Genomic DNA, 23,579 nt, shown 5'->3' with positions numbered 1-23,579 from the left:
CTACATTATATACTGTATACCTTTACCAGGGAACATACAACATAGCATCGGATGCAATGAAAAACATTCATCTAATGACAAATGTCTGGCCTCACTAAGATTTACAGTGTTAGGGCGTTTGTCCATAATGGTCCATATGTATCTCCACCAACTCTTTGTCTGCCTGTTATCAGGCCGCGGCATCACACGTGTCTGTCCACTACACCAGCATCACATTTCATGGCCCTCTGCCAGTACACAAGGAAGTCAATCTCAAAATATTTGTCATATCTTGTCATATTAGCTCAGATCCACCATCCAAATATAGAGTTCAACGCAACTCCATATTTGGGCAAGACTGACATCATCAATTTGACAACCATGTTTTGAATAAATTAAGGACAGCTAATATATTATATAATATATAGTTCATTACTATCAAAGGTCCTTTTAGAGAGAAATGCACGCAATTTACAAGCAACTGAAGGCAGTCATGTCGTCAACATCCCAGAAACACAGAGATTTTGTGGCAGAACCAATGGGGGACAAATCTGTCCTGGCACTAGCAGGCATCGGGGACGCACTTGGGAAAAGACTAGAAGAGAAGCACTTTGACAAGGCTTATGTTGTGCTTGGGCAGTTCCTGCTGCTGAAGAAAGATGAGGAGAGCTTTCGGGAGTGGCTGAAGGACACATGCGGAGCAAATGTCAAACAGCAAGCTGAATGCTATGGCTGTCTTCGGGAATGGACTGACGCCTTCCTGTAACTAGTCATTATTGTCTCCACCAGGCCGGAGGCATGGGGAGAGAGTATGTTTTGCACTCCGTCCGTGTGTGTGCGAGTCCGTCCGTCTGTTACCAGCTAATCTCCGGCACCGTTAACCCGGTCGATGCCAAATTTTGCACGCACACTCCCTGGATGCCGACGATGAACCTCTGGCCCAGATTTTCCAGAACGGCTTGTTATAGCGCCACCAGGAGGCCAACTTTTTAAAAACATTACTCTGTCCAAAAGTCCCGCAAATCGTTACACACTATCTCTGTAGTCATGTGTTCAAGGCGGATCTGTCTGATATTTCAGATTCCATCCTAAGTGGCTAACATTGGTTTTTCAAAGTTTGCAGGATTGGCCCGTTTTGAACAAAAAGCCTCAAATCATGAACGGAGCGTGCAATTTACGTGAAATCTTTCACAGAGTTTCCTACTAGGCTGAGGAATGTATCCCACCCTTTCCACATTGGCCTGTTACAGCGCCACCAACAGGTGGATTTTTGCAAAACACATTTTTGGAACAAAATGCCTCAAATCATCCAATTGATTGATGAAATGGCACCCTTTTCACATTGGCCTATCATAGCGCCACCAGGAGGCCACAACCTGGTGGAGACCTGTGCCCACGAGACATGGCCAAAGCATTTCAACGTTGAGAACCCCTGCTCTAGCAGACAAGAAGCCCAATGTTGCTCTCAAACATGATCACCTCTTTCAATGAGACGAGAAGGACCAGCATTCGGGTGGAGATTTCTTTGACAGTATCGTGGGTGTGGCAGCCTTGAAGCCTCTCCTCCAGGTGTAAGGGTTATCAATTATCATTAACAATTATAATATCATAACATCAATAGGGTAAGTGATCATGGAATTACAGTGCTTGCCTTAAAGGTATAGTTCACCCCAAAATGATTGATTTATTAATTTTATTTACTCACCCTCTGAGATCTTAATTCATGGATGTTTTTTAGTTTTTGTCTCATTCCTAAGCCAATAGTTCATCCATCTTCCCTATGGAGACACAAAGAGTCCCCTGTGTGTCTCCATAGGGAAACACTGCTGGACATCAAATTGTTGGCTTAGGAATGTGACAAAAACAAAACATATCCATGAATTCAAGTCTCCATGGGGCGAGTAATCGAAAAAAAAGGTAATTTTTTTGTGAACTGTCCCTTTAACGAGTTAAAGAACAACGACAAAGTACAAAGTAATAACTACAGTATAGGACAACACAACCCACTACCAAAAAGGTAGTAGGTTGTACCTGTACCTTAATTCAAATAACTACAACTTGAATACGAAACCTATAGAATGTTGTCATATCTGGTGTGGGTCTGTAGATGTTATAGACGTTACAGTGCGTCACCCCCCCCCCCCCACCCCTGTTATTTTTTATTATTCTTTATATTTTTTCTTGTACAACATTCTCGTGGGACTGTGTTGAAGTAGGTCTTTTTTTGAGAAATTGTTTAGATTTTGTGTATGGATAGGCAATATATAAAAGATATACACACTGTATAAATATCATGTGACCAATCTGAACAAACAAATAAATCAGACCCATCTTTACTGTACTCGTGCTGTACTGTACTCGTGCTGTACTGTACAAGCGTGTGTGTGTGTGTGTGTGTGTACATGCGTGCGTGCGGCTGCGCAACAGTGACACTTGGTGGTCAACAAACGCTATTTCCATGCTCGGACGGACGGACAGACCCAGCCAGCCAGCCAGGGACACACATTGCTTTCCACGATGTGGAAAAAGACAGCATCTACCTAAATGACTAGAGTTAGAGTCATGGTACACCGTGGTACACGACACATTCTTACTTCTACGACACCTCAGATGAATCTACCCACTGTGTATTTACAAATAAATGGTATCTAGCCTTTTAATATCTGTATAAGAGCTCTCTCCACTGGCAGAGCCTACCGGTTGACATCCACAGCTGCCCAGTAGTACTGCACCACCCACACTAAAGCACTTTCATATGATTCACATAACAGACACCCGAGTCACACATTCACATTGTTCTGACGTTTTTTTTTCTTTTTCTGGTCAACATGGTTAGATGTTAGAAGATAGTTTCAAACATTTGAGCACATGGTCTTCTCTGATGAACAATGTATTAAACAGATACATTTGCCAATGATTTGAGAAATTCCCTTGACTTGTGACAGAGAACACATATTGTATAATATTTCAAGGGTTTTCAAACCGAAAAGTCAGTGCATTGAATTATAGCTAAATCAACCCACTCATTTGGCTGGAGCCTTCCTGAAGGACCCCTGGGGTTCTCCAGACTCAAGTGAAAATCACTGCTATATCTCAAAGAAGAACAGGGACTAAAGCTCTGACGGGTTAGAATGCTCCACGCCCTAGTGGTCGACAAACAGACAGACGGGATATAAAGGGAATTGTGCATTTCACTTGGTACCATAACTATCAGAACATTCAGAAAATAGCACAACAAAGGCATACCTATTATATACAGTAGCTTACAACTTGTAGATTAGCTATGTCTCTGCACAACACATTCATACAGTACACAAGTCATACAGTAGATAAGGGTTAAGTGGTTTGAGGGCTGATAGCATTTGCAGATGCTAAATGTGAGATGGGTTCATTACAGTCGAGTGGGAGTTCTCTTTATAAGTGACCTCATCCAATGTTGTCAAAGGGGCCATGTTGTACAGTATGTATTTACCGTATGTTAAGCTTTTGTCCACACACGTCTGATTTTTGCCATTGACAGGAGAAAGTAGGTCATTAGGTCAAATATGACGGACATTAAATGCCATTGACAATGGAGGGAAAATGTAAGTCATATGTAGGTGAGCGAATCGGCTAACCAATCACATAAATTCGGTTGTGCATGAGATGATGTATGATGATGTATAATGATAAGAGCGCCCCTCACTTCACACGGGTGTGATTTTATTTAATAGAGAAGAGTAGGAGGAAAAACGAGATCCTTGAGGTACTACACATTTGCAAATGCTATGAGAAGGATTGCTTGCAGTATAGTTAGTAGTTTACTTTATGAGTGGCCTGTTATGGTTGGCAGATTGTATGTCTCCTATGCATGTGACAATATAGAACATATTTTCAAGAGAGAGTGCGTGAGAGAGAGACACCCCACTTGCACCCTGTCTCAAAAGGGAGTATTGACAAATTTCAACCAGAGGCCAAATAATCTGGCATGTTTGCTGAATCAATAATATTCAAAGTTTCAGTAAATTCAATTTGTCTAAAAAAAAAAACCTACACAAATCATAGTATGGTAGGCATACTGGAGAACTCTATTGTGTACTCTGTATGTCAATACTATCAGTAGTCAGTTTCTGCCTTTTTAAACAGCTAGCGCCACGTCTTCTATTGGCTCCTGACGGAGTGAACCAGTTACAGACACCGTTGTCACTGAAAGCAACACCTGCCATGTTCTCACACATCAGTAGTATTTTTTTCTTTTCTTTTCGGTCAGCCTCATATTCCAGGCAATAGCCTCCACTGCATTGACTACGAGGCACTCGACAGCAAACAGCATACAGCTACTTCTATCTATACCCAAGGCTTTTATTGACCAGATGGCTAGGAGTGAAACAAACAAACAACAAAGCAAATATCTAGCATAGCACATTTTGGACACAGCAGATAGTCCTAAGAGGAACAGTTTGTGTAGTGTGACGTGTAGGCTAGTAATTTAGGTGTATAATTCTTTGTAGTGTACTCATTCTTTCTAGTGCATCAGAATGGGTTTGCGAGGCATTGGTTTTGTACTTCAGTGTTACCTAGTGCTGACAGCAGCCATGTATTTTGATCTGGGAGAGCAGGAAGAGAAATGTATCATTGAGGAGATTCCTGAGGACATGCTGGTGACGGGTGAGTCTTGGGGGTGTATTTTGCACTCTGCATGTTTCAGCAATAACACCATGTGTCATAATAATTGAAAGCACAGCACATTGGTGTACAGTATTACACAGACTCCATTACGTCTACAACTTGTACATGTATTAGTGCTATCATGTGCAGTACATTTAAAAGTTGCACAGTCCTGTGGCTAATACAATATGAAATTTGGGCTTTGATATATCTTTCAGAGTCAATCTATACAAATGAATCAGAACCAGATCCATCCCAGGTTTACAGGTGTAAAGAAGTGGATGGGGGTTTTTTTCTCTCTCTTTTTTCCCCTTTTCCCCCCATATAAATGCAGCATACTTTAATGTAATACCATTGCTGGTTTGGTTTGGCTTGTCATTTATTTGGTGTTATAAATTGCATACAGTTACTTAATGCTGTATTCCGGGACCATGACCGGGACCAAGACTGAGTCAAGACAAAAACAGAGGGGGCCAGACTGACTCGAGATCGAGACTGAGGGAGGGGGGATAAGACTGAGACTTATCGTGGTCTTTGATTCCATGTTGACCATCAGTATCACACTGGTGTGTGTGTGTGTGTGTGTGTGTGTGTGTGTGTGTGTGTGTGTGTGTGTGTGTGTGTGTGTGTGTGTGTGTGTGTGTGTGTGTACCTCAGGGTATTTCTTGCTGGAGCCATGGGATTTGACGAGGACGAAACTCAACACCCCTCACCTGGGTGTGACTGTGAGAATTAATGACCCAAACCATGAGGTACAGGGATGAAAACTGAAACATGAAACTTGTCTTATTATTTGTATATACACACAAACTGTTCCACCCATTCAGATAGATAACCCAAACAGAACTTGTGAGTTATTAATGTTGGTACCTAGTAGTAGGTTTGTGAGCTGTTAAGCCGGTAATTTTTGCATTAAAACTTTATATGTATATTCCCTGCTGATTTTACTTATCGTATTTATAGAATGTTTGAAGACCAACAGGTGTTGAAACATTAGTTTTTAGTTTTTTTTAATTAATTCTTTAAAGAAATGCACAAACATGGTTGTATAACAGTATCTCCCCTGTCTCCTTTGCTTCTTCAGATGCTGATGTCTAAGCGTTTTGGTAAGAATGGTAAATTCACCTTCACCTCTCATGCCTCCGGTCAGCACTACCTCTGCTTCCAGACCAACTCCACCAGGTTCTCAGTCTTTGCGGGAGAGAAGCTGGTGAGATCTATGGACAGACACACGGACACGCACACAATACAATAAAAAAGTTAAAAATAATGCATTTATCTGTATGCATACAGACATATACATTTCCTGCACACAAACAGCTGATGTCTCAGCCTCACTATATGCAGTATACTGCATACTGTACATATAGTTAGAAAACTAATAAACAGTATAAATTTGGGAAAAGTGCAAAATCAACTTCCTCACTCTGCATATACCAATGCCCATGTGCAAGTTAAGATACAGTAGATTTGTCAACCCACTGAGAAGAAATGGAGGAACAAGGATGGACGGCATTTTTGATAATTGTATAAGTAGGATTATAGTAGGATTTGTTCACTGTGGAGACAATCTGTCCAATTGGGAATACACCGAGAATAAATACATTTCATAATAACATTTCTGATACTATGCACAGCAAACACCCTCTTCTATCTCAATCATGTGCAGAAGCTTCATCTGGATGTTCAGATGGGAGAGCATTCCATTGACCCGACTGCCGAGAGGGCCAAAGACAATCTAGCCACCATGGAGAGCAGTCTCACTCATCTCATAGACCAGATCACGTACATCACGAGGCAGCAGGGATACCAGAGGGTAAGGAGACATGTCTCATATCCTGATTGGAACATAATGTTTTCTTTTCTTTTCTTCAATAGGAGAGTAGGGGGACAGGAAACTCAGTGCAGAGGGAATGACATGGGTGACACAGGTCTCCAGCCAGAATCAAACCTGGGAGGGACATGGCAATAATATGGCTGAGGGTAGACTACTAGCCGGTAGACTAGGCTACTGTCTTGGTACAGTATGTCAAAACTGTATTTTGTTCACAAAACATAAATTAAGAGATGAAAGCTAAAACTGTTACCATAAATGTACACTTTCAGGTCATGAGAGTAAAACTTGGGACATTAATATGAATACAGGACAGTCTCTATTTGACTATGGAAAATGGCTCTTATGACTCAGGCTTTGCATCTGACAGACTGAGTGCTATGGCCTTTACCAAAGAAAGCCATGTATGATTTGTGTTGCAAAAAATACCTTATTTTAATTGGCCTCAATGAGCTGTCCAAAACAGCTGAATGTGTAAATACTAAAACACAAAATTCAATCTAACTTTCACATTTTTATAATATTAGAGGGGGAAAAAACCGAAAAGAAAGCTATCCTCAAATTCTGCAAAAGCCGATCTGATGAGGCTGTCATTGTTGTGTGTGTGTGTGTGTGTGTGTGTGTGTGTGTGTGTGTGTGTGTGTGTGTGTGTGTGTGTGTGTGTGTGAGAGATACAACTTAAACTTAGTTTCCCATCCCAGTTGAACAAATCTGTCTTGGACCACGCCATTATCATTCAGACCCATACTTTATTTTCCCTTCATTACATGTAGGAGAAAGAGGAGAAGTTTCGTCAGATCAGCGAGGACACCAACAGCAACGTGCTGTGGTGGGCTGTGGTGCAGACATCCATTCTGCTATCTGTTGGCTGCTGGCAGCTGAAACGACTGAAAGACTTCCTCATAGCCAAGAAGTTGGTCTGATGAAGACCTTTAACTTGTCGACACTGTCTCGCTTTCCAATTCAATGCCTAATGACTTGACAGCATGACTGCATGAGATGCATGTAAACCAACAAGCAGTAATAAAAAGTCAAATGAAAATGCTGCTGATGGCTGGAAGATTCCTCATACATAAAACAGGCTCCAATCTTTCATTCTTATGATGCACCTCCACTAGTATCACTTTAGTCTTATCAATGGCCAATGTCTATTTTGTATTTTATAAAGTGCTCCATGGGGTAACACACATTGCTAGTTTAGTGTGATAAAATATGACTAAAAGTTAAATGAATAATTGTCACTAAATGAATGAATATGGAAAAATATACCACCTAATGTGATGATGTAAACATTTCCCTGCCCTGCCCCCCCCCCCCCCCCCCCCCCCCCCACACACACACACACACACACACACACACACACACACACACACACACACAGAGTAAACAGTTTACTAATGTTAGGTACTGTACAGACTACACACAGGTCAAGCTACGCCATTAGGCCTTGTTGACATGACGTAGACAGGCTAGTAGGCTACTGCCCCCTACGGCTTCACTCAGGCACGACAGGTGAAATATTTTTGTTTACAATAAATAATTTAATAAATTTAGCTCTTTCTGATTGATCGATAAACACAAAAGTTTGCTACTTCGGCACAGAATGATGAATGCGGTATGTAAAGCCTGTCAGAATTCATCAGGCAATGTAGGTTGTCTACAAATAACTCTTGTTCCCTTACCTTGCAGAAGTGAAGCTAGCTTTAGCCATAATCAGGCTAGCATGTTGTTGTGCACGTCAGTTGACTTGACTTAACTTTAACATGACATAAAATGGTAGCTTGATGGTTTCACCACACGTGTATCGATCATTGAGCAATTATTATATAGTTTAATCCCTGCAACGCTATCCACGTGTTGCTCTTCATTACAACACCATATCAGGTGTTAAGTGGGTCTAGAGGAAATGTCATCCTGGATCTGCTGCAACGGCTGCTTCCATCCGCCCAGTGGTGACCGCAAACTAGCTGTCACCACCTGTGGCCATATTATCTGCAGCACCTGCTTTCGGAAAGGTAAAGACAACAATAGGACGACATATATTATGCCTACTGAGTTGATTATGATAAACTACTCTGAACAGTTTACTCCTTGTTGCAGTGGGGTGGGTGTGTGGGTGTGTGTGATTATGAGTAGCTGACAGGAAATAAACTTGGACCCTAAGCTGTTTCCTAGCAATCAAATTCCACTGATGTCACAATAGTTAATTATTAATCGATCATTTGTTGCATCCTCTCAAGTCTAAATGAACTGAAGCTGTCTCAGTGGTACTTAATTGGCACAGCATCAATCAGGCAGATGAATGAAAACTTGAGGATGCAGGGATTCCAGGGACATCTGTTGGACATTATATGACATTGCAGACCCACAAAGAAATGTCTTTATATCCTACTAGACTAGTACAGAATTTATATCAATGTTTCTCAAATGTTGGTCCAGGGAAAGGGATAATTAAAGAACACACCTCATGCAGTGCCCACATCGTCCCCAGTGGGAAAGGAATCGAACCCAGGACCTTCTGTGAGGCGACAGCACTAGGGAAAAGGAAAATGAATAACCTTTTAAGTGATTGAACCTTAATTTGTACGTTGGTTATTTGAAAATATCCTATCTGCAAGTTAATAGATTGCAATACAATGTTCTGAGCTTTTACCACCCCCTCTGGCACACAATATTTTCAGATGGGAATACATCAAGTACACATCATTTAGGGGTCCTTAACATGAAAATGTTTGAGAAGCACTGCTTTATAAAATTATAAAAAATTATAAAAATCTCCACGTTTATATAATTGTCACTTTTCTTTCAGGCAAGCAAGGGGAATGTTTAATATGTAAAGGCAAATGTAATGTCGCTGCCCTGACTGACAAAGTAAGCAATTTTAATTTGATGACACAGTTGATGAAATCTGCATCCTTACTGTTTTAAGGCACTACCAGGCATTGAAAAACACTTCTACCCAGTGGTGGAAAGTAATTAAGTACAGTAGGCCTACTTAAGTACTGTTACAAGTACTGTACCATTTTGAGATATGTATACTTTACTTGAGTACTTCCAATTTCATCACAAACACGAAATATACATTTTGGCCATTTGAAAATAGCTATTTTCTGCATAGAGATAATTTCAAGATGCCAATACATTTGTACTTTTACTCATTAATTAATTTGTAACAGAGTAGTTCTACACTGCAGTATTGATACTTTTACTTAAGTAAAACATTTAAGTACTTTTTCCATCACTGCTTCTACCCTGCTTAATAGACCCAAAATAATTATAATTCTAACATGAATCAAATTATCATGAAATATATTTGTTTACACAGAGCAGCGCTGAGGTGAAGGCCCTGTTCATGGACATCAGCACAGTGGCAACCAAGCACTTCACAGAAATCAGCAAGGTTCTGTTCTGGCTCCATTCATTGTCCCTCTATTAGATTCTCACACAGCTGTGCAAAATACAAAACAAGGGTGCAGGACTTGCTATTTAGGGCTGGGCAATTAGCCGTACACAACAATTGTACAATGGTGGTGTACTAAAAATAGCCGATCTGCAGGCTCACAATGCATCGTGATGCGTTGAGCTTAAAGATCTGCTATTTTCACAATTGGAATCGAGCCAACAGTTTGAGATAATCGTGACATTGAGTTTAAGAGTATCGCCCAGCCCTAATGCCAGTATTTGCATGCTGTGCTCTAAAGTGATAGGTACTTTGATTCAAGTAGTTACGTTATCCCTGGAGGCTCAGGGTAGTGCACACACTGCGTAGGTAGTCATTATGTCTTTGTGAAGTAGACAATCTTGAAATGTCAATGTCTGCTTTAAGTGGTGATGTATAGAAGGGTTTGGCAGTACTCTGACACTAGGTATACTGTATACATTTTGACACATTACATGGCATTGCATCAGTCTAGCAACTTCAACCAGTCACAAAAGAAAAATGGTTTATATTTTTAATACAGCCTCTAATATTTTGCCCTTACTGTACCTGCTTCCATAGGTGCTAATGTTCCAAGCTAGGCATTACAAGAGGCTGTTAAGTCACTACCAAGAGAGAGTAAGTCGAATCCAAGTGTATTTATTTATGAAGTACTTCGGTTATGATTTTGTCACAAAGAGTTTTATATTGTATACAAAGGACTCCATTAACTTAGTGTTAATCAGACTCTTTCTTGAGTGTAAAAATAGAACCTCACCAGTCAATTTTGATACTCCCAGAGCTAAAAGGACATTGAGGATTTTACTGTACGGGTGTAACGGTACAAGAAAAGAAAGGATTATACACGCCATTTTGTGTGGATACCTTTTCTCGTGTGTTCTGTTACTGTATAACCTTATCATAACATAATAAGTTGTTTTTGTTGTTTTTTAAGCAGCACTATGTAACTTTCTAAATTAAAAAAAGTCAAATCAAATCTGTATGTTAGACACAGTTAGAGAGTATGTTAATAAAATATAACTGGGGTGGTTGTATTTTGTCTCTCTGCTCTTCTATTGAGACATTTCGATTGTGTAATCGAAATGTCTCACCTAGACACAGGATTAAAAATTTGACCTGATGGTCAAGATTCAATTTATCCCATGCGCAAGATCGAGCCTAGGCAGGCTCTATTAGCTCAATGGTAAATATTTCACTTACGCAGGAATCCGGTGTAGAAGACTAAACTTACATAGTGCAGCTTTAACTGACAAGCCGCTGGTACAATACGTACAGTAGATGGATGGCAGGACTTCACTATCACTGAAGTTAAATGAATTAACTTCAGTTAATCGTTAATAATATTGCCATCTTCCTCAGAATCAGAAACTAGAGGAAGCTTTAATGAAAATGAAGCAGGACATGCAACAGATGAAGCAGGACATGCAACAGATGAAGCATGAAATGCAGCAGATGTCAAAGTAAGTAAGCATGTTTGATGGTTTGCAATACCTTAATCACAAGTATTCCTTAAGTACGGTTTGTCAACATCCTGCTATATTTCTATTTGCTTGGCCTTTCACAGGAAGTTGAGTGAGCAGAGTGTCTATATTGCCAAGCTGGAGAGAGTTCTTCAGCAGCATCAGAGGTATGGCAGGCAGGACTTAATTATCAGAGACTTGCAGTCTCATTACATTTAATTAAATCTCATTTTTCTTTTCCCTCAGCATTGGGACTTTGAATTGTGACTCCGAATTCTGAGGGTATATTTTTCTCGCAATTGACAATCTCATATTTTGTGGAAAGAAAAGTAGATGTAAATGAAAGTGGGTGGAAACATACTTCACAAATCACAATTATACCTGTCACAACTGACAGGTAACTGTGGTGGATAACCTGTGCCCTTGGATGATAAACAATTTTTTTAGATTAACCTATACAGGATCTCACTGGTCAACAATAACACCTTGAAGACCCTAGCCAAACAGGTCTTCCTTAATGTCAACGAAGTACACACACAACACCAGAGGGAGTTCAACAAACCATGTGCAACCCAGATTTGGCACAAACAAGGGACTAAATTAATTTCTCTCCTATGCCACCAAAATGTGGAACGTACTACTAACAGTCATTAAGATATGTGAATCCCTTGACTTTTCAAAACCGCTCTCAAAGGGCACCTACGGGCGGCTGCAATTTGAAATTGGCCCCCGTAAAAAATGTCTGAGTCCCCCGTCCACCCCCTTTTTCCCCTCACTGAATATTTTTATTTTCCCTTTTTACCTCCTTTTATGATGATTTCCTGTTTTTGTTATATAGAAGTGTATATTTGTACGTCTCTAAATGTTCTGATGAATTGAACATTTTGGACCATATTGTAAACAAGTGTAATGCTTTATGGTGTTGTGCACAGTTAACAGTTTTTGTATTGAGTTGTGCTTGAAATGTACCTATTCTGCATACTGTTAATAAATACTTCAATCAATCAATAATGAGACCCTACAGCTGTATGAAGTAATTTGCTATTAGCTTGCAATTACCACTCACTTCCCACTAGGTGTCACTCTAGACACACTGTGCTGAGGTAAAAACCAAGGCTTCCAGAGTAGTTGGTCTGTGCAAGTTTTAAGAAGTTTTGGATAAAAGGTGCAGTAAGTGTATAGTTCTATATTCTGATATTGTGCAATCTCTTCTGTTCTCATTCAGTGCCAAATCCCATTCCATCAGTCCCCATACCCCGTGTGGACCGAATTCAGGTAGACAGTTGATTTTTTAAAACTTTCTCTAACCATTATTTGACACTTTTGGTTGTTGAAAAACAGCTTCTAACCCATTATTTGACACTTTTGGCTGTTGAAAAATAGCTTCTAGCCATTATTTGACACTTGTTTCAAATTTAAAAAAAACATGGGCTATAACCCATCGTTTTTTTCATTTTTTAAAATCCTCAAAAATGATGAAAAACGGCGTGCTATAGTATGCCGTACCATTATGGGCTATAGCCCATGGTCCAAAATGATGAAACGAGGATAACTCTTTTTTTTCAAAATTTCAAAAAACATGGGCTATAACCCATCGTTATTTTCATTTTGTCATTTTTGTCAAATCCTCCACATGCTGTTGCACAGATGCTGTGAATGTTTTTGTTTTCGTGTATGTTGTCAGTGCTGCAGATCCCATTTAACTCTCCCATGTCCATGGGCCTACTACACTCATCCTCCAGCAGTCTGTGAGTATGATGATCTATCATTTACCCTTATGGGTCCATTTGGTTTGGTTGGTGCCTTGCATGGTTTCCTCCGCCATCGGTGTATGAATGGGTGAATGCAATGCACTATCTATTATATGTAAAGCGCCTTGGATAAAGGCGGTATATAAATGCACCATTTACCATTATTTAATTTACAAGAAGTCTACGTCATTTGAGAATGTAAAACAATTGTAGACAAAATCTTATCTAACAACAACAAAATATTCATTTGTTTTGGGTCTGAGAGGCTAAATCTCATCAAATGTGGCTCAAATGTTGTATAAATAATGGGCCTTGAATGATATGTAAAGGGTTGAAAACCACTGCACCAGCTTTTCATCGTCCCTCTTCATCTCTGAAACACACACACACACACACACACACACACACACACACACACACACACACACACGCACACACACACACACACACACACACACACACACACACACACACACAGGTGTGAGAGTGATGACTCAAGTCAACACCCACCCACACTGACTGTACACACAAGACAAATACAGCTGTCAACTGGAGCCAAAACTGGTTTCTTTAACGAATCATTTAGTCCAAAAACGACTTATTCTTAATTACACACCCCATGAAGCTTTGACTTCATGACCAGACAAATATCACAAGGCCATTTCTTTCCCCTGCATTGTCATCTGGTTTACAGACTAAATACTTTGATGACCAGAGGCCATCAAACCAGAGTCTCCGGTAGGGGACTACTGAGTTTCCTATAGGGCATAGCAGTGGGAGTGGTTTTCTGGTTCCACTGAAAAATCGGCCATTCATTTTTCCCATAGTTACAAAATATTGCCTTCAATTATTGAGGGGCACTAGCCCCTCCTATATTCAGCTATTAGTGTAGATTTTTGTCTTACACAAACATTAAATTCCCATTGACAATAAATGGAGAATTTACGTCATGATGATGTACGATGATAAAAGCGCCCCTCACTTCACACAGGTGTGATTTTTTTAAGCCTAGAATCAAGCCATCCAGGATCCTGGTGAATCATGCCCATAAAACCTTTGATTCTGTGAAAAAACGAAAAAACGCTAGGAAGTAAAAAAAAAAACATCGCATGGATGCACCTGGGACGTATCCTCAGTGATGTATCCCAAGGTCATCGGGATTTCGGGTCTCCCAAAATCATACGTCACGGTCGGTCCCATTAGGGAAAGACAGGGTCACACAGTCCGCCGCTCCCGAACTACTCTGCCGGGACTGGGAGGTCTGGCACGTGGAATGACTAGGCTCTGTGGGTAGACTCCTGTCGGGGCCCCTCCTACGTCTCACCAGGTGCAGTGCAGGACCTGTGTGTTGCACCAGACTGCAGGCTAAACAAAGGGTATTTATTATTAACAGAATCAAAGGTTTTATAGTCATGAATCACGCAATGCGTTGTGAGCTATAGTAGATTGGCTATTTTCACCCAATCTTTGTCTATCATGCCCAAAATTGGGATTTGAAGAACTTTGGCAACGAAAAAAAAGGGTATTCGGTTATAAGTCGATTATTGGTTCTAAAAATCGGTTTTGATATATTTTCTGTTAATTGCCTCACTCTCACTCTGCTTTCTTGTTCATTCTCAGCCCACTTTCCCTTTTCTATTCCCCATAATAACAACAACAGAGAGAGAGTCAGAGTAGAATGTTGGAGGTATTTCACTACGCAAACAGCCTATATCCTGAGTTCAGCCCCAATGGCTTATGTTAGCTTTAGCTGCTGTTTAGTTTTGCCCTGCCCTGAGGCGAGCTGCACACACACACACACACACACACACACACACACACACACACACACACACACACACACACACACACACACACACACATAAGCTGAGTACTGAGTAGTTTTGCTTACTGCTTTAGTGATAAAGCCCTATTAGGTTTCCCAGTCACCGTTTACACAGGCTTGATTGACCGGCTGGTATTAATGGTGTAAATGTTATTGTTTTATCTAAAGTGACTCTTGGTACTAATAAGTGAAAACAGTGTCGATGACCCATTGAAAGACGAACCCCTTATCCTAGCAGGGTCAGAACCACACCTGCGGGTTTCCATTCATTTCACCAATAGCCATAGTACTGTAGGTGTTCCCATTCAGGCATTCATCCTCCATCTATAGGCTGTTTTAGTATGGTGTGCCTATTTATGTTGTGTTATTTTTCATTGTCATTTGTAGCTGTCGGGTGGAAACCTTGTACGGGTATGTCTAAAACCGTTCCTTTAAAAAATATATTAACGTTTTTAAAATAGTGAAAATAGCCGAGATCTACAATCTCACAACATTGTAGCTTGTAGATCGGCTATTTTTACTACTTTACACAGTTCTTGGAGTAGAGCATGGGTGCAGCAGTAGTTCAGTACATATTTAGCACATCTTTCCCATAAAACCTAAATGTGTGTTTTCTCTGTCTGCTACAGTATGAGTGAAAGCATGGAGGTGGATGGAAGGAGCCCCTTCCGGAAAGTAAGTTACCGTACAAAGCAAATACCACAGCAGTGGGGACAGAGTAAAGTAGAGTATTGTACAAAGCAAATAGCACAGCAGTGGGGACAGAGTAAAGTAGAGTATCGTCAGTCAAATCACAGCAGTGGGGACAGAGTAAAGTAGAGTATTGTACAAAGCAAATAGCACAGCAGTGGGGACAGAGTAAAGTAGAGTATTGTACAAAGCAAATAGCACAGCAGTGGGGACAGAGTAAAGTAGAGTATTGTACAAAGCAAATAGCACAGCAGTGGGGACAGAGTAAAGTAGAGTATCGTCAGTCAAATCACAGCAGTGGGGACAGAGTAAAGTAGAGTATCGTCAGTCAAATCACAGCAGTGGGGACAGAGTAAAGTAGAGTATCGTCAGTCAAATCACAGCAGTTTGAAATGTTCATCTCGGCCAGGTGTGTTTGATTTTGGTAGAAGCTAGTTTATAGGAAAGGATCTGATTTGAACTGGGGGACATTTAGTTTTACACGGGTCCACAGATAAATATTGTGAAAATAGAGGGTATGACTATGCACGTGACATCATCATCAAACCCGGAAGTTATGCAGGAATGAATGCCTACTGAGTGGCAAAATAATACTTTCTGGCCTTGACAGCCCATACATCCAAACAGAAAAGTCCTGTCTGATTGCATTAAACAACGTTCAACAATGTTAAACTCATTTTGCATGTTGCTTTGCCACTCGATGTGCCATTCACTTTAAGCATGCGCATACCCTCTATAGCCGATCTACACTATTTTCAAAATGTTTGCCTCTTTCAGTATATTATTTGACAGTATCTTATTTTGACACATTTGTTTTTATAGTACAGTTTGTTTGATTACTTTTGATGCAGTAATGGACTTTTTTGTATTATTAGTTTTTAGGCATTAAATTGTCATTTCACTGGTATCTGTGGTATCTATCCCTCCCCCCCCCCCCCCCCCCCCCAATCACCACAGGTTGAGAACACCTGGATAAAGTAATAAGGAAATGAAATGTCTTATTTACTCTCTCTCTCTCTCTCTCCCACCCACCCAGCCGTCCCCAGTCCCCAGACTGTCTTATTTACTCTCTCTCTCTCTCTCTCTCTCTCTCCCACCCACCCAGCCGTCCCCAGTCCCCCCGGTCTCCAGACTGTCGTTAATCAGTCCGCCAAAGGATGGCCGTATGGGTATGCCCTTTCTTGCTTTTCCCAGAAGACTTTGTGCTTTATCGCTGACCCTTGCTATGGTTGAATGTATACCTTGTCACCGACCTTGTCAGATAGAGACCATTAAGTTGGGTCTGCTATGGTCATAATCTGAGTCTCTCTCTTTCTCTATTGCTCTCTCTCTCTCTCTCTCTCTCTCTCTCTCTCTCTCCTCTGTTAAGGCAATCTAATATACAGCTCAACTAACCATCTCACTGACTCTCCCTCACTTTCCCATCACTCAGTCACTTAGCAGTTATACAAGAGCTCGTGAAATTTAAAGAAAATATATAAACTAATCTTGAAGGTATAGGAAGATTTTCATATATTTTTAAGATTGGGGTCCGTGGCCATATACATTTGGGGGTCCTTGATACAACGTTTGATAACCAGTGCCTTATGTTTTGGTAGCCAGCAAATGCTGTTTGGTAATTGTGTGTTTTCTTGGTGGCTAACCACATGAACCCCAGAGTTACCCATTCTGAGTAATATGTCATGATTTGCGAAAACAGCCGATCTAAAAGCTCACACTTACACAAGTATGAAGCCGGGGCAAGTCTGGTCAAAAAATATATAGGGTTTAAGTGGAGAAGTTAATGTGGTATGAGACATAATGGTTGTAGTGATAATATGTACGGTACAGAGTAGATGAACAGATCAACGCATGTTGATTTCAACGATTTTAACTGATGCTTGAAGACCATAATGTGTGCTGCCATGTCTATGCCATGTCTATAGAGCCAGCATCTGTAAGTGATTTCACGTTGTGTTTATCCAATTAATTCGTCCATTTTGCTTGAGCACTGGAAGATTGTTTTATAAACAATAAAATGTGCAGCTAGAACATCCTTCATAATGAAGAGGCCCATTACCAGGGCTTCTATCAACTCTTCATCCAGAGGGCAGATCTGTTCCAAGAGGCAGATTATCCCCATTTAGGGTCGATTCTACGAATGCATTCTAAATCAGTAGTTCTTTCTCTCGTGCCAAGGACCCCCAAATTGATAGGTATTTGGCCGCATGCCCCCCCGCCCCCTTCATCTGAAAACGTTTTGTGCCATGGACACACCCTCCCCTAGAAGAGAAGAAGGTTTGTGTTAAAGGGATTGTGACAATTTATCTTATTTTCTTTAGGTTTTCTGAGCACCAAAAACACAGGCGGGTGGTCTGGGTTTTCTGGCTCAAGCATTAATAACAAGCATTAATAATATGTTGTATAAAAGTCATGAGACCCTTTTGGATGTTTAAGTTGTTTAAGATTAAAAACACTGAAGTACTGCCAGCGGTACTGGTTTTCACCCTGGCTGTACCTATTGCATCATTGCCCATAATTAACCCATTAAGTACCCATACTTCCAGTAAAAAGAAATCACATTAGTGTGAAGTGAGGGGCGCTCTTATCATCATACATTTCGGCCAATGACAATTGGCGTCCTCCCTTTTCTGTCATTCCGGCCAATCACAATTCAATTGGGCGTCTTCAATTTTCTGCCCTCACTTTTTATCCTCAATATGTACTTTGCTCAGCCAATCAAATCATCGCTACTATTCACACGCACACACAAAGCTGGGCATAGGAGGGGCTAGTGCCCCTCAAAAACATCCTCACGGGTTTGATTGCGTTACACGTACAATTCCTTTTGGCTCAATGGGCTCCATCTTGCGCCACCCTTATCCCTAAACTTATTTGCCATTTTTTATTATTTAGAAAATCATTCAAAATAACTATTTTAAAATAGTTCAACTAGCCGATCTACATCTACACATTGTGAGCTTGTAGATCAGTTATTTGAACTATTTTAAAAGGTTTTTTTTTTATCGTAAGAAAATGGCAAATAAGTTTAGGGATAAGGGTTAAGGGGTGGCACAAGATATAGCCCTGTGCCTTCAGTAAAATGTGACCATGGGTCAATTTAATGTTGTTTTCTAGGTACTATCCCCCAACGATCTACCAGTCAAAACACACGGGTCAGCCACTCAGCTCACTCTTCCTCTGTCAGGTGACTTATTTCATTCTAAACCGCCGTTATTATGACACGCTGTATGTGTAAACTACTTGGTTGAATTAAAGGGGAACACATAACATACATTATTTCCATATACTGGTCGTTGCTAATTCTCACTATAGGACTGTACCATTTTATGGTAAATGTCTAGTCTGTGTGTCTCAGAGCTGGGCTGTGGATAGCTCCAAAATGTGCCTGCCGAGTCCTGATGATCATGATATCATCGGTGGTTACTATTTTTTGCGCGCTAACGTTCAGGAAGAGAGGTTTTCCATTTGACTGAAATCTCTGCCATTGGTAGGTCATTTGTAAATTGTAACATTTTCAAGCTAGACACAGAGCCGTAAGTGGCCTTCCCGAGCATCCCTCGGCCATGATGTGCTGCTATTACACTACCTGGACATAATGCTAGTATGTCGGAAGGGACTTACCCCCGAGCACGTTGCCATTGGGTAACGTTTTTATAGTCTTTGTTATGACTCGGCCAGGGATTGAATCCGGCCCTCCCAATCTCAGGGCGGCCACTGAGCTGGTAGAGAGAAAGAGCAAGTAGACAGAAATGGTACCAGCTTAATAATGAGCATTAGTAATGGCCGATAAATGGAGTTCCGTTTGAAATAAAGAGGTAGTGTTCCTGAAGTCTGGGTTCCTTCAGGAGTTGAGAACCACTGATTTAACCGCTCCCCGGTGTGACACGAACCCCTCCAGTTGGTCAAATAATGTCATTCAACCTCAAAATGCTGAAATTCTGTCTGTACATACTTGTAATAATTGAGAGTGAAATTACGTTTGGTCCTTTGCTTTTTTTCCGTTCCTTTCTCTCCTTTCTCAGCCGTTTCCAGAGCATGCCCAACACACCAATGATTTCAAATGGTGGAAGGTCCGGATGGAATTCCCCCGTCTACAAGCCCATTTCGGCTTATAAATTCGCCTCCATGTCCAACCTGGTCTGCCCTAAACGTTAACACACACACACACACACACACACACACACACACACACACACACACACAAATGTGACGGAAAGATGGATTTGGAAACTGTTATGTACTGTATAGTCGTTATTATTTGGTCTTGTAAATATTTTACATTTTTCACTTAAAAAATGTTCAAAGTAGAAAATAGCAGATCTACAAGTCCATATTATTGCATATTGTTTAATAACTACTACGGTAGACTCCTACGGAGCCCCTGAATGGACATGGATAAATAAAATTGACGGAAATGATCTCATGCATTAGTGTTGTGTGATTGGTATGAACTAGGTTCTTCTGTAGCTAAATCCACCATTAGTGTTGTGTGATTGGTATGAACTAGGTTCTTCTGTCGCTAAATCCACCATTAGTGTTGTGTGATTGGTATGAACTAGGTTCTTCTTTCGCTAAATCCACCATTTGTGGTGTGTGATTGGTATGAACTAGGTTCTTCTGTAGCTAAATCCACCAACATCACATAAGCAGTAGATGGGTTACTTCTGTAACAAGGTAGATAATCGTTGAGGAGGTGGTTACTATTAGCTTTTCTCTTTCTTCAAGATTTTGTGAAAAATGGTTAGAAAATGGTTTCTGTACTCAAGAGGATATCTGGATTTCCAGAAGACATTCCTTTTAAACAAAGACATATTTCACCATTCTAAGCCATGTCTATGACACCCTATTTGAGTCGAGAAGCAGTTTTCCAATGTGAGTTTTGGACTGTCACAACTGGCGCCTAAAAGGATGAAAACAAGAATGAGGGTCTCTACTGATTGCAGCCAGCAGGATATGGCCAGATTTACAGTCTCCTGCTCCAGTCAAAGGATAAGGGCCTGGATTCTGCTGCGAACTGACAGTCCAACCATATTGATGGCTTTAGCGGTCTTTAAAGCAACTGGATGCAAAGTGAGCATGTGATGAGGGGATTTCCTGACTAAATACTCTGTTATCTGTAACTGCAAGGGGCACAGCCATAGACAGTAACATAATTTAAAGGGAGGGAAATTGATTAGTAAGGATGGTTGGCACTCTCACTTAAAAGGGGTTATGTGCTTTAGAATTAACGTTTTTTTTTTTTATCACTTATGCCCCTCTTCAGTTCAGTTTATTTATTTTAATCTGTTTTTTAATGACCAAAATAAATAAACTGAATTGAAGACAACATAAGTGCTAATAAAAAAATTGCAACCAAGACAACCAAGTCATGAAAAAGAAGAAACACCGTTGCTGGTTCCCTATTAAACATGTTCACTGTATTTGAAGACAGGGGAAAAAAAGGAGATTCCAATCAGTACAGAGAATCCCACAAATTTGTCATTAATCAGCTTCAATTTCAGTGTTCTAGTTTTGCACGCACATTTCTTCATCACTTCCACATTTCTCTGGATGGAGTTGGAGAGATGGCGACGTGGAGACCCCTGTCATTGAACATTCTATAATATAGAATATAGCAATTATAGCGCTCTGCATATATAGAGCTATTTAAATATCAGTTGAAGTGGTGACATAAAGGGGAGCTGATGCAGGGAGGCAGTGACGACAAGATGTGCCCAGACAGGTTGACTCTCTCTCTCCCCTGGTAAGCCCCACCGTTTGACTAGCGTGTCATTCTGGTGAATGGTGTCTTTTGAAAAAGTCTCAGGTGCGCACGCACGCATACACAGACACACACACGCGCGCGTGCGTGCGTGCATGCGTGCGTGTGCTGGCTATTGTACAGAATCACCGGGCCTGATCTCCTCTGTGCTCCATTGGGATTTGAAGTAGTTTCCTGTTTTTTAAACGGTCCACTTAGAGAGAAATGGCTCCCTCAGGCTGACTAAGCTGTCATTGTGTCATACAGACAGAGGGTGAGGAGTAAATCAGAATATCCTTTACACACACACACACGTGTGTGCGTGCGTGCACGCAAATCAGGAGGAGGCAGACACACACCCATACACACACACGCACAATGACACAACCTTGTATTTCTGTCTTTGCTTTGACTGATTTCCATTGACTATACTATCATTCATTCCCTAACCTCTAACCTCAACCGTCACCACGACAACATTAACCTTTACCCTAACCTAACTCTAACCCTAAACCTATGTCCTAACCTCTTGAAAAGTGACGACTAGTAATGTCCCCACTTTCCGTGATTTTCCTGTTTTTCAGTCCTTGTGAAGACAATAATTGGTTCTCACAATACAAGTGCACCACACACACACACCTCCAGGGTGTACAAATGAGCCCTGCCACTTCAGAGTAAAGGAAAACATTTTTCTGATGTCAGCAGTGATTCTTCAGCAGTATATTCCCACAGCCATTGTGCGTGTGACATGCCTGTGTGTGTGTGTGTGTGTGTGTGTGTGTGTGTGTGTGTGTGTGTGTGTGTGTGTGTGTGTGTGTGTGTGTGTGAGAGAGAGTGAGAGAGAGAGCGAGAGAGAGAGAGAGAGAGAGAGCTTCTCTTTTAATTTGATCCAGATTTCACACTTTGTCACTGAGTATTTTGGTCTTGAACTTCTAGTTGGGTAATTGTAATCCCCTGAGGCATGACATGACATGCACTAAATGATTTCACACTCAAGCTATTTGTCTTCTTGAAAGATATGTCAGAAACGCCACAGAGGTTTTGTGGACTCGCCTATACAGTCTGAAAGTTTTTTAAGTTGAACAAAATGTATTAAATAAAACAGATTGCTCATAAAGCTCTTTCGGTCAACATGTTGCAGTATGCTACTAGGTGGAAGTGTTCCACAATGTCTGGGGTTTTCACCCCAGTTTAACTTTTACCCCACCACATCTCAGACAAACATATTGTACTTTTACTCCACTATACGATTATTATGAAAAGTTTAGTTACTAGTTACTTTGTATTTTTAAGTTATTATTACAAAACACACTTCAGCCCTATATATTCCGGCCATTTAAAGATCTTCCAAGCTCACAACCATCGCAAACGCATCGTGAGCTTGTAGATCGCTATTTTCAAAAGATTTGTATTTATATACATTTTGAACTGCACAACTTTTAGCTTTTGGTAGGCTAAGTATATTTTAAAGCCGATATCTTTGTACTTTTACTCAAGTACATTTTGACTATGGGACTTCTACTTGGAACAGAGTATATCTACATTGCAGTATTGATACTTTTACTTAAGTAAAACTTGAGAGTACTGATGGTTTCCTGGTTCTCATGGTTGTCCAGAACTAAAAGCCCTAATCAGCAGGTTGTTGGGGCCCCTGCCCTGACCAAGACATGTGCAACCCCATGCTCTACTTTATGCAAACATTCGCCTTGCTATCTTAATAATAAAACCCAGGGGGGAGCAAAGGGGTGAGAGTAGTTATCTTGCAACTATTGTGTCCGATTTCAAAGCTGTTTCATGGCTCCAGACCTTACCTGGCAAGATGATAAGCTTAATAATGCCTGAAACTTCTCGGATATCTGAAACCATCAGTCTGACAGAAGTGACACATTGTCAAAGTAAACACACTGCAACAAAGTAAAAGAACATAAAAATCTAAAACAAATTTAAACTACCGGTAACTGAGGAATAGGTCACTGACACTCTGCATATTAAGCATCTGTAGAGTTCATATTATTCAGATGTGCTTGGTCAGACTTGAAGTTATATTATACTCTACCATACAGACTGGACACATTTTAATTGTATAGGCCTATTCATTAAATAAAAGTTATATAGTGCCACTTTAAGTCTTTCTATTGAGCCTGTTTTAGATCATAATATATATTTGTTATGTCATGCATTGTGTAGAACCACTATACGTGCACATGGCAC

At 40.6% G+C, this 23,579-nt stretch overlaps 3 protein-coding genes across 3 annotated transcripts; all 3 read left to right on the top strand.

The window, feature by feature from the left end:
• Positions 1–472: 472 nt before the first annotated feature.
• On the top strand, positions 473–745 carry LOC308322367 (barrier-to-autointegration factor-like; the record flags this gene model as incomplete). The annotated part of the gene is made up of 1 exon (XM_080773572.1): positions 473–745. The coding sequence occupies one exon, from the start codon at positions 473–475 to the stop codon at positions 743–745; it is 273 nt and encodes a 90-aa protein (XP_080629698.1).
• A 3,751-nt stretch (positions 746–4,496) lies between these two features.
• Positions 4,497–7,464, top strand: LOC308322446 (transmembrane emp24 domain-containing protein 11; the record flags this gene model as incomplete). The annotated part of the gene is made up of 5 exons (XM_080773723.1): positions 4,497–4,626; positions 5,284–5,378; positions 5,711–5,836; positions 6,296–6,442; positions 7,234–7,464. 5 exons carry the CDS (start codon positions 4,497–4,499, stop codon positions 7,381–7,383), a joined length of 648 nt encoding a protein of 215 aa, XP_080629849.1. The 3' UTR covers positions 7,384–7,464.
• Positions 7,465–8,366: 902 nt separating this feature from the next.
• Positions 8,367–13,111, top strand: rnf212 (ring finger protein 212; the record flags this gene model as incomplete). Its single annotated transcript, XM_080773352.1, has 8 exons — positions 8,367–8,475; positions 9,270–9,331; positions 9,786–9,860; positions 10,461–10,517; positions 11,259–11,359; positions 11,464–11,526; positions 12,585–12,634; positions 13,044–13,111. 8 exons carry the CDS (start codon positions 8,367–8,369, stop codon positions 13,109–13,111), a joined length of 585 nt encoding a protein of 194 aa, XP_080629478.1.
• Between the last annotated feature and the right edge of the window lie 10,468 nt (positions 13,112–23,579).

This window comes from Protomyctophum bolini (assembly GCF_963924005.1).
Source record: "Protomyctophum bolini genome assembly, chromosome: 10".
Taxonomy (NCBI): Eukaryota; Metazoa; Chordata; class Actinopteri; order Myctophiformes; family Myctophidae; genus Protomyctophum; species Protomyctophum bolini.
Note: the sequence above shows the minus strand (reverse complement) of the source record. Positions and strands in the feature narration are given on the sequence as shown.